Source organism: Leguminivora glycinivorella, chromosome 15 (genome assembly GCF_023078275.1).
Source record: "Leguminivora glycinivorella isolate SPB_JAAS2020 chromosome 15, LegGlyc_1.1, whole genome shotgun sequence".
Taxonomy (NCBI): domain Eukaryota; kingdom Metazoa; phylum Arthropoda; class Insecta; order Lepidoptera; family Tortricidae; genus Leguminivora; species Leguminivora glycinivorella.
Genome location: NC_062985.1, coordinates 3536960 through 3549457, shown reverse-complemented (window position 1 = coordinate 3549457; position 12498 = coordinate 3536960). Strand labels below are relative to the sequence as shown.

The 12498-nt window shown below is 37.9% G+C and overlaps 1 protein-coding gene across 2 annotated transcripts in view; it reads right to left on the bottom strand.

Annotated features, from left to right (window-relative positions):
• The window catches only part of LOC125233830 (organic cation transporter protein-like), a 68564-nt gene that overhangs the window by 35167 nt on the left and 20899 nt on the right, over nucleotides 1–12498 (bottom strand). For both annotated transcript variants that reach the window (XM_048139964.1, XM_048139963.1), the window contains exons 2-5: nucleotides 9287–9457; nucleotides 7561–7774; nucleotides 6863–7118; nucleotides 2079–2699 (exon numbers count right to left, since the gene is read on the bottom strand). In XM_048139964.1, coding sequence (XP_047995921.1) covers nucleotides 2079–2699; nucleotides 6863–7118; nucleotides 7561–7774; nucleotides 9287–9447 — 1252 coding nt within the window. In that variant the 5' untranslated portion in view covers nucleotides 9448–9457. The remainder of the gene's footprint in view (nucleotides 1–2078; nucleotides 2700–6862; nucleotides 7119–7560; nucleotides 7775–9286; nucleotides 9458–12498) is intronic.

The following is a 12498-nucleotide window of genomic DNA, read 5'->3' as shown; positions in this document are numbered from 1 at the left end:
AATGCAGACCAAAAGTGTGTACCAAAAGTATTGCCAGTATTACAAGTTTGACCCAAAAAAGGGAATTTAATCGTTTGCCGTGCTTAGGATTTCTACAAATAGGTGTTATTTGTGAATATTTTATCTTTTTGTTAGAAAGGCTCGGACGTATCGCGAAGTTTTGAGTCAAAGAGATTAATCAACTAACATATCTTTAAGCAATATTTTTTAAAATATTTTTTGGTGTAGCTGGCACGACGACGACCGTCTATTAGCAAAAAAACATTTTACTTCAAGTAACAGTGAAAATGGAGATACGAGGTGATAAAAATGTCATATGTTATTTATTTCAAAGATAGAAGTCCGTTCTTTTAAAATACTCAAAACTTAAAAAATACTCCATCAAAAATAAATGTTACAAAAATTTTATCCGGTACATTGCCTGAGCTCTAGTCCCAACCTAGTACCAATCCAGATGACAGCTGCACGTATTCGACAACCCGTGATCCAATCCACTATCATTTGAGAGTCAACGTGAAACGTCAAATTCGCCATGCCGAATTGAGCCCCAGAGTACTTTAAAAGTTGTTTATGGTTATTTTATGATCGGTAATTCAGAATGTCACCTCATTGTGCACACAGCCGACAAATACATCATTGTGTTTACATGGTTCTGTGTCATGTGTCACGTTTAATAGCTACACGTGTTTGTTGTGACAGAACTATTGTTGGTTTCATTGAAAATGTGAAGTTATATCTTTGGGAGTATAATTTTGAATATCGGTAAATCTGGGATTTGAAACACGGAAAAACATTGATAATCGATTTTTAAATTTAAGAGAATTGGTTTCTGAACGCGTCCATTATAAATTGTGCCGTTATCAGCACTAACAGACTACTGTACCGTGCTGGGACCTTGGAGAGCGGTACTGTGTGCGTAGCCGAATGCACAAACGCTTACGATAATATTATCTCTTTCGTAACTATCTATCTCTATCGCTGTTGCATTTTGGCGCGACAGAGCTATACTGCATTTCTGTCGAGAAATGCCATTCGGCTAGCAGGCCAGGGGTGAGCTTTCACAAGATCGCGCCGAACCGTCAAATCGCGCGATACAGCTTATTTAAGTGGTTTAGTTCGACGTCTACCATTATTATTGTTACTTGTCGGTTGGTGAGATATGCGTGTGCGTGCCCCCGGACATGGTAATAATAATTACTATGCACTGTGAACCAGCTTTTGCATAATATTGTCTTCGGTTACCGCGATAGTCACTCATGAAATAAAACTATGGAAACGGATTAAATCGCGTACAATGAATTTAAAATACAAATTATTTTAAATTCATTATACGCGATTTAATCCGTTTCCATAGTTTTATTTCATCAGCTTTTGCATAGTCAATATTTCACCACGCCGTACCAAGGTGGCGGTTCGGTGCAGTAATCTGTTAGGGATTTTCAAGTTGAATATTTATTATCAAAGTAGAAAATCTGGATTAATAAAATACAAGGAGAATATGGAAAAAAGATAAAACTGTCTAACTGTAACAGTAATTTCAATATAATTGCTGTATTAATCCTATCGCAAATTAACAAATTATGGAAATAATAACAGCATTGTCTATCGCTTGGCAAACATTATTCAAGACTCCAAGGGAAAACTGTTGATAGGCAATCAATTCTACCCTTCAAAACATAACCTTCCTTCATTATTTTTCTTCTCGTTTACCTGAATTACCTGCACGGGAAGCATGGTCGCGCGATAGACGATAAAATATCAGGCCGTGCAGGCACTATTTATAAGTGCGATAGGGACGGCCTGCTATTTTATCGTCTATCGCGCGACCATGCTTCCCGTGCTGGGGTATATTTATATACCTACAAGAAACGTTTTAACCACCGAAATTGTTAACTCATTCATCCAAAAAAAAATGAACGATGTGCAAAACTTGCATTTATAAGATGTACGATGGTCGACGACGCACCGCATACGATAGGTTTCCTAGAATACTTGAATTCCAGATTATAAAGGGATAATAATGGGTAAAATGGATTCTCATAGGTTTCCCCTTGGACTCTTACTCGTCAGGAACTTACCCTTTGGCAAGAAAGCGAACAGCATACTCGTCGCCGCACACGTCGTGTACGTCACGACCAGCGTCTTCTTCCGCCCGTACCTGTCCAGCACTATCGCCACCACCACGTACGCCGGAATCTCCACCAGCGTCACCAACATAAAACTTAAATACTTATTATCACTCAACGACACTGAGTTTATCGTCATCCCGTAATACACAAAAGAACAAGTCATCCACAGAAACATACAGATTAATAGACGCTTCCATATTATAGAAGAACTAATCGCTTTAGCGAACTGAGATTTCTTGTCATCAGTTTGATTCTCTGATTTCAAAAGCGGGTCTCCAAGATTGTCTAATTCAAGTTTTCTAGGATCTAATCTATTGATTTTGGCAGCAGACTTTAGTATTTTGATCGCTTCGTCTTTTCTTCCTTTGCTTAATAGCCAGCGTGCGCTTTCGTTCATGAACCAGACGTACAGTGTGACCAGGAGGGCAGGAGTGTAGAGGATGAAGACGTAAGTCCTCCAGTTGTTGACGAACCAGGCGATGCCGGAGAGGATTACGACGCCGATCACGAAGGCCATGTTGCACATGGTCGACACTATGACGCGCTGCTTGAGGCCGACCAGCTCTACAACTGTGGGCAAAGAATTGAATAATAAATACAGTAAATAAATGTTAAAATTAAGTAAGTAGTAAGACCTTGTTTAAGAGTTCATAAGAGAATGTCAGACATATTATGCTCGGGGCTTATACTTTTCTCGGGACTACTATGCACAAAATCACATTCGATATTTCGTTTAAAAAAAATGGCTGATTTGAGAGAACATAAACGTTGTATAATTTTACTGTGATTAAGTCACTTAATAACCGTATGTGCATTTAAAAGCTAGTTATAAAGTATACTTAATAACACGAGAATAACATACTATTGCTTATTATGTTGATATGCTAAGCACGATAGATTAAATTTATGTTGTATAATTAAGATAATGATTATGAGTCATAAATGTCATGATGGACTATTTATAGAGTCAGACCTAGTGTTATTTGTTTTTCTGATCAATGCTTCGTAGAGATAAATGCGAATACCAGAGACCATATGGTCATTGAAATTATTAATGGAAGTAGACATTATGTGGGTCATGGTTGTATCTTGTAATGTTGCAAAATATGTATGAATAGATACATATGGTTTTAGAATTCTTAAACGATATACAATTGAATGTCTAAAGTATTGGAGTTACCACCGGAGCAGTGGCGTTATCACCGGAGAACATTTATGTGTATTTGGAGTTGTTATTAATTTAACTAACGATGTTCGTACTTAACTCTTAAGCAATTCTTAATATTCTATAAACGGTATAAGATCTTGTGCGAAGTTTTACCAAAAATTTAATGCGCTATTAAAGTAAACAGAGAAAATGTAAACCGTGTATAAACCCATATATATTTGGGAGTGTGCACGGAAGACGTCCCACTTAGTCGATTGCTATAAAGCATAAAGCCGATTTGTCAGTTTATTCATATAAAGATACAAGTAAATCTCGCCTTAAGTGTAACCATCAAAGTGGGACGTTTTACTGAACACACTCACATTTAATGCCGTAGTAACATAACACGCTGCAAAAGTACTAGATAATTACTCATTAAAAACCGGTTTCAAAAAAGGGCTTCACAGTTTTATCACATCCGCACATAATGTTGTTGCCATGGTTCAACGGAGGGAACCTTGTTCTGCCACTATTTACTTAATTGCTTGATAAAAACGTCGTTATTTGATGACATTGTAGCCTTCCAGCATTCCACCAATGAATTGGATAGGTATACGAATGTTATTTTACCTACTTTTTCGATTTTTGCGTAAAAAGCTTGCAAGCTGCTAAAATGGATTAGTCCAAATCGGTGAGAATTAGAATCGGTGAGAATTAGATTGTAGAGTTCGGAGTACTTTTATCCGGTTAATTATATGCGCCAATTAATTCAATTACATTATCGTTTCTAATTGAGACATTTGAGACTAAATGCAAAGATTAATCGAAAAACTTGTCAATGATTTGGCCGTGGTTTCAGTTGCTTTCACCAATCGGAGACCGGGCCAAAGAGCCAAATCATAAGCTACTTACTCAGAACTTATGTCGACGGACAGCCCACCTCCAAAGCCAGGCTCCAAGAAAATGCATCACCAGATAAATTATATAATCCGGTGCGATACCCCGAAGTAGCCATTCGTTCTATTTACAACTTAGGAACACGTGAATCAGTAAGAGAACTCTTCAAAGAAATTAATATCTTAACTGTAGCTTCCCAATACATTTATGATAGTATAATTTATGTTGTTAAGAATTTAGACTGTTTCACTAAGAATTCTGATATCCATAATTATAACACTAGAAACAAAAATAAGCTTGCCATAAAGAAGTTTCGTGTCCGTAAAGTACAGAAGTCATTTGTTGGGCAATGCATTCATTTTTATAATAAGTTACCTGACATTGCTTTGAGATTACCCCTCCCAGCTCTTAAGAACTACTTTAAAAAATCACTGATTTAAACTTTCACGATTAAATATTACACATAATTATTTTTAAATCGGGACTTAATCGCGTATAACTACATATTAAACTGACCTCCAACGTTTCAAGGACGGCGTTGTCCCCGTGGTCTCGGAGAAGACTGGCTTGAAATGACATCAACACCTTCTGACAGCCGCGCGAGTTTTTCGAACTACCCGCACTTGGTTTTGATTATCAACTTGAACTGTTTGCGCACTAGGGATGTTACTCTGTCGACATACAACACTGACGATATTCGATTTAACGACTGTCGATATTATTTTCGGCTTACACTTATTAATGACAGGATTCCATGTGGATGAGATCCTAAAACCTTCGTCCCGATTGAAATTGCGATGTTTTTTGATTTCAATGGCTTCGCGCACTTTTCTACTGTAGAAATGACGTTCCGTGGAAAGGAGTTTAGGGTCATGTAGTTCGATCCAGTGGTTTGGCCCTGACTCTAACAAATGTTCAGCCACGGCAGACTTGTTGACCTGACGATTTTTCACAGCCGCGATGTGCTCCTTTACCCTTTCTTCTATGGTGCGCTTAGTTTCTCCAATGTAGGAGCTACCACAACTGCAATCAATTTTATAAACGCCAGGTGATTGAAACGGTATAACGTCCTTAGGTGATCTTAGGCTTCCTGCAACTTTGGATAATGGCGTGTACACCGTCTTTATAGAGTACTTTCCAAGTACTGTACCAACCTTATCCGTCACACCTTTAACATACGGCAGAAATGCCGGTTGTCTGGACACCTCCGGACGTTTCCCCCTTGCCTTCCGTCTAGGTTGCCACTTTTTATAATAATAATATCGACAGTCGTTAAATCGAATATCGTCAGTGTTGTATGTCGACAGAGTAACATCCCTAGTGCGCAAACAGTTCAAGTTGATAATCAAAACCAAGTGCGGGTAGTTCGAAAAACTCGCACGGCTGTCAGAAGGTGTTGATGTCATTTCAAGCCAGTCTTCTCCGAGACCACGGGGACAACGCCGTCCTTGAAACGTTGGAGGTCAGTTTTAATATGTAGTTATACGCGATTAAGTCCCGATTTAAAAATAATTACTTAAAAAAATCATTGATGTTAAAGGCTTATTACAGAGTCGAGGACTATTTGACAGACAAACATGCATGGCCCGAACCAGAAACTACAAAAAATGAATAGCAATTAAAATAATTGTATTATGTATAGAGGACACAGTTCAGATAAGAAAGCACATCAAATATTTTATATTTTATGTTGTGTAGGTAAATTACATATTTAATGATATTGAGATTCATATTATCTTTTTCTTCTGTGACAATTTGATATGTTTTCTCTGAAGAAGAACGACGTATTATTAAGCAATAATAGCCACACTAGCAAAGTGGCAGGCGCGGCTGCCGAAAATGCTGCTAAATTAAAAAAAACGAAATATTCCAACTTAGTACCGGCATACGATTTTGTCCCTGTCGCCATTGAGACGGCAGGGCCTTGGTGTGCTGAGGCCAAGGCCTTTATTGGAGCTTTGGGGCGGCGTCTACGGGACAGAGGCAACGACCCCCGTTCCGGCTCTTACCTGGTCCAACAAATTTCGCTGGCCGTGCAACGCGGCAATGCCGCCAGCATTTTTGGCACCTTTAGACCAGGTGATAGCCGGAACGGAATTTAATTGTTAAGTTAGTTTTAGTTTAGTTTAGCTGTTAACTTTTACTTTAGAATAGTTTTAATTTGTTTTGTTTGTTATAAGTAGTTTAGATATTTTTAACAGCAATAATATAATTTATTGAAATTAATTTCCATAGAGTACCTAGTCTGTTCATATTCTTTGATGAATACTTTTGCATGTTAAATTGTATCTTGTTATAATGCATGTTAATTATAAGATGTAATGTTTTGAAAAGAAGTTGCCCGCCGAGTTTCTTGCCGGTCTCATAGTGGATACCCCCTCCCAACTGAGGGGGAACTGAAATCTTCTCGAGGCTGAGGCGTAGGGTTAGAGCCGGCGTAGCTTTATTTGACGTTCATATGCGCGTTGTAATATGCCTACTTGAAAAATAAATATTTCATTTTCATTTTCATTATCCCGCAGAACAACGTAGCTGTCGCTGCTATCCCGACGGCGCCCTTTGCTCGAATTTGTCTAAGTATGTTTTTAAGGCCTAGGTCACAGGTTGATGCCAATAAGCAACAAGCTACCTACTAAAAGATGCTCGTATCAACTAGAAACGATCAAAATGAAAATCATCAGCTACTTACTTAGAACATATGCTGACGGATAAAGCCCGCCTCCAAAGCCAGCCTCGAAGAAGTGCATAATCAGATAAGTTATATAATCCGGCGCGAAGCCCCGAAGGATCCCGAAGACCAACGATGCTGTCGCCGCGATTCCGACGGCGATCTTTCGGCCGAAGCGGTCGGAGATAGCCCCGGTGAAGAGCATGGCGGCAAACATGCCAGAATTGTGAACGGTGCCGACCAAAGCGCGCTTCCATTCTTGGCAGGCGAAGCCGAACTGGAGAGATGGGAAAAAAAGATATATGTATTATGATATTAGCAATCCTTTTCGAAAATGTGAAAGGGATAGATTTTTGGATTGATTTTTGAATGGGCCACTGAAACCATATACGAATAAAATGTCCAATGTAATCTTTGAGTAATTATGTTAACGAAGTAATAATTACTCAATGAATGTAATGAGGTTTACAGATTACTGTTTCACAGGACGATATCAGCCTGTCAGTTATTTTATTCACTACTGTTAGCTTTGCGGTTAATTGACAAGCTGTAAGCCCTTTTAATGAACGAAAATTCTGCATCTAAATTTTATGATGAGGACTATGGAAGACAAATTGTAAATAAGACCCAAAAAGTTTTTAGATCTGGTATATTAGCCATTTTGTAAACCTAGAGTCTTGTCTTCAAAATACACAATGCAGTACCTAACCATCACTCACCTCTTGCATAAAGCTTTGATCGATCTCATACACGTATCTCTCACACGGCACAGTCTTGCTGGTATTGAACTGATCCGCCGAGCAGCCCGCGCCGAGCGGTGCGTACCGAACGCAGGACTCCAAGTGCTTCGAGTCTGGCGTGGTGGGGATGGCGAATGAGTACTGGAGCCATGAAGTGTCGTTGTACAGCCCTTCGCAGCCTGGGATTTCGCATCTGTGGCAGAAGAAATTGAAAAGATAAAATGGGTGTGTCTTTTTTAAATTTTTTATTTTTTTATTATAAATGGGCTTACTCTTGACCACAGACTAGCCAAAGGCAAAGACGTGGCCTACGATGGAGTGAGCTCGCCCAGAAGATGCCTGTTCACTCTTGATTTGAAGGTTGCCGGGTTATATGAGCTCGGAAATATAGCTTTATTTTAATTTTCAAATCAATCCTGTTTATCTAATATGGTAGAAAAGGAGAACATGTGGAATCAACTGTTACGACATGATGAATTTGCCAAGGCCATTGTAGAAAGTACAAATCGAAAGAAACAGAAAGAGAGGGAAGTAAAGTAGTATAAGTAGGCACTTGTACATATGTACAATTGTAATATTCATGAATTCTGTGACGGCGAATGAGTAATTGACAATTTCATTTTTGGTGCATTTTCGTTCTTTAAATAAAAACAAAATAAATACTCATAAAGACCTCATACATACTATAAACCTCGAACAAATTTAGGATAAGTTGAAATTGTTTTGTTCTGTCTCCATAATCAGATCAGCTCCAATATGTTATCATAATATTGCATTGTCATCCGATTTACACGTGTTCGGCTAATTATGTGCATTTTGAAGCAAACATCTCACCTACCTATGCTATTTGCTCCAATGGACGAGTTTTAACACAAGCATTTGCACGCAGATCGCCAGTATGATAAAGCCAAAAGCGCTACCTACGTCAAACGCATCTGATATCGCTTTATGACTCACAGTTTATAGTTGTGCTCCGTTGATAGTCATCAATGCCAAAGCTTGTTTTGATGCATGCGTTGGCTGCAGGATTTGTACTGGAAATTCCGGTTGCACCGACCCGACGAGGATAACATTAGCCTACCAATTTAGCACATAAAGATTGGTCTCTAATACAAATATTAAAAATGTTACAAAGAAAAAATAATGAATGGTCAAAGGAAAACATTTTATAGTCTACATACGAGTATATTGAAATCTGCCATTTACTCTTCAATAATGAAGTATGAAGAGGCCTATAAAATAATTATATAGGTAACTTATATTGCCATACCAGTAAAATATACCGTCATGTATTTACGTCAGGAGTTATCAACCTTTCGAGAGGTTTTTGTCATTTACTCTTCAATAATGAAGTATGAAGAGGCCTATAAAATAATTATATAGGTAACTTATATTGCCATACCAGTAAAATATACCGTCATGTATTTACGTCAGGAGTTATCAACCTTTCGAGAGGTTTTTGGCAGCAAAATGGTGCATCATTAAGCAAATATCTACTGATCTTTGATGCGATAAGTTATGATAAAATTAATGAAATTGAAACCACGAAGAGTTTACTTAATTATATGTATGTTCGATAGACGAGTACTCTTCATAACCAGGACTGGTTTATTTTTCGAAACAAAACAAAAGAAAATCTATTCAATTTGTTTTCAATTTCAGGTAATTGAACCCCAAGAGTTTATAGTAAGAGCCTTTTACTGACCTGTAATTCTGCTGTTGCGCTTCAAATATAAATCCGCACTCGAAGAAAGCGCTGAGCAAAATAGGAAAAAGCAGCAGCGCAAAATTGAGTATATTGTAGCGGCCGTACGGACCCAGGCTCTCCAGCACGGAGTCTAGATTGATTTCTTTCTTCTCCTCCATCGGTGTGGCTCTGGAAAAGATAACGAAGTTTAGAGTTGTGCTTTGAACTCAGATAACCACAGTAAAACATTACACTATAAAAAAAACCGACATAGTTGACAGACTTCCATCAAAAATGGCTATTGGCTAACAACAATCCCTACTGATTCAGCTTTCAAACAAATAAAACTAAATCTTAATCGGTTCATCCGTTCGGAATCTACGATGCCACATACATAGATAGTTAGACAGATGTCATTTTACGCCATCGCTAAGACCTACGCGTACCTCACCCCTGACTTGTGGAGGGACATCCCTCTGACCAAGTCCCCCTACTCTGAATTCAAAGCCTAAACTATTTGAGGATGGAATAGAATAAAACATTCAGAACATTTTAAGACTTTTAAGTTCTGATTGACGACTGTAGTGACCTTGCTTGCTAAGCCGCGGTCATGGGTTCGAATCCCGGTAAGGGCATTTATTTGTGTGATGAGCACAGATATTTGTTCCTGAGTTATGGATGTTTACAAATATCTATTTAAGTATGTAGGTATATCGTCGCCTACCGCCATAGTAGATACAAGCTTTGCTTAGTTTGGGGCTGTGTAAGGTGTCCCACAATTTTTTTTCGGAATTTAGTCTTTATTTACATAATTATATTTATAAGAAACTAAGACTACACTTAAAAGCTGGCTAATGTCTAAACTAGGCCCTTGAGGCATTGTTCCAGGGATACTGGTGACATTTCCTCGCTGTATCGCAATGCTGTTACTTTTTTTTATCATTCAGAAACTTCTGTTTGCGTTGCGATACTACAGCCTCAGTGGCTATGTTGGTCATAGCGGCCGTCAGTAAATTATATTCACGTATAATAGAAGATATGGAAAACACTGTTTTACAATCAATATTTATTGAACAAAAGTAGGTATAATATAGGTTTAACAATATTTAAACAACAAAATCTCTATAACACAACCGGCGTTTTTGTTTCCAAAGCAAAACCTGTCACGTCAACAACTGTCAGTGTCACGCCTCTTCAAAAACCGCGGCAAAATCTATGACTCACTTGTCATTATTAAAAAAAACCAAACTAAATGTGCGTTCGAAAATTCATATTACATTACTATTGGCTAAAATAACGTTTATAATCCGTAATATCTAATACGTATTTTGAGTAGTCAATTTCCAGTAAATTGAAAATCGTCTTTAAATTGTTTTTTATTTTTCCAATTTTTTTTAAATATTGGGGTCACCTTACACAGATCAACTTAGCCCCAAACTAAGCAAAGGTTGTACTATGAGTGCTAAGCGACGATATACATACTTAAATAGATAAATACATACATACTTATATACATAGAAAACACCCATGACTCAGGAACAAATATCTGTGCTCATAACACAAATAAGTGCCCTTACCGGGATTCGAACCAAGGACCGCGGCATAGCAGGCAGGGTCACTACCGACTGAGCCAGACCGGTCGTCAAGTTCGTCTGCGCTGTAAAAATGCAATTTTGCCCCCTTGTAACACAACACAACCTACCTACTATAACACTTTCATGATTGGAGCAAATAACACCTCCTATGATTGCAAAAACAATGGAGTAATTTTTAACACGCTCAAAATCAACACAACGTACGTTTTGTGCACACATACGATATGTAAACTAACATAGTATACCTGTGTATACCATCGCACACAATTGTGTGTTGCATGTGTGCGAAGTATATAATGAGTGATTGAATGGGTATTTATTAATTTCAAAGATATCAATACGTACTTCAATTAACATACTCCTTTTCATATTGACTAAATCAATCAAATGAATAAGTAATTACATTTTATTGTCAATGTCAATCAATCTTGAACACATTGAACCTAAGTCAACGACATCTATTAGATCTTTTTCCTGTTATTTAAATAAGCTATCTCTGTCTGACAAATGTTTAGTATATATAAAACGTCTGTAAAAGAGATGCAAGGTGGCTCTTTGGCACGTGTAGATGACTGAGGCGTAGATAAATGTAAATGATTGCTCGAATCGTAACGAATTAAGTATTCCAAACACTGACGCCTTGTGTCTCGAGGCTGGTAAACAATAGTAGTGTTCAAGGATGATAGAAGATCAGCCATGCCATAGAGAAATATAAGCAGAGAGCGCCCACTATGTGCTTGGATAAAGTTTATTCATGATTACTTATTTGTCTACGACTACCACTATACCTATGATACTGCGCGCGATCTCTAAGAGCCTAAAACCGATATCGAAAAGTTCATTCAAGATTATTTACTTGGTGTAACTATGGGCAGTTAGCTTACATTAATTAAAAACAGAGAAAAAACAACTAAGTACATATTAACCTTTATATCACTTGTTTACATTAAAACGTAGTTAGTTTAGAAATTGCATGATGATAAACTTTTTACAGGATAAAATTTAACCTACACATACTATAAAACTATGGAAACGGATTAAATCGCGTATAATGAATTTAAAATTCATCCCGACGTTTCGAACTCGATTTTTTGAATATTGTATAACTAGCTTTATTAATAGTGTGTGAACCTGCCTTAGAAATCTATATTACTTGTGGTCATGGTTCGTTAATATTTATTGTATGTGGGTAGCTTTTGCACATTGTAATTTTTCCTCAGTCACCCGTTGACCACGAACGCTGTAAAGAGTTCGAAACGTCGGGATGAATTTTAAATTCATTATACGCGATTTAATCCGTTTCCATAGTTTTATTTCTATCCACTATCTCGCTGTCTGAAGGTTGTCTGGTAGAGATCGCTCTTTAGCGATAAGACCGCCTGTTGTTACCTACTATTTAAGTTCTTTATTTGTTTGTTTAGCTGTTGTCGTTGTAGTAGTGCAATAAAGTATTTTATTATTATTTGTTTGTCTTTTCCATATCTCGGGACCATGGGGTCCCGGACCTTTGGGAGGCATGCGTGGGGCCGAAGCCAACAGCACAGAGGCCCTTTAAGACATTTTAATCTAAAGGCAAGGGATACACGTGGCGGATACTATCCCCGAGCGCACAATGTGATACACCCGAAGATGGTC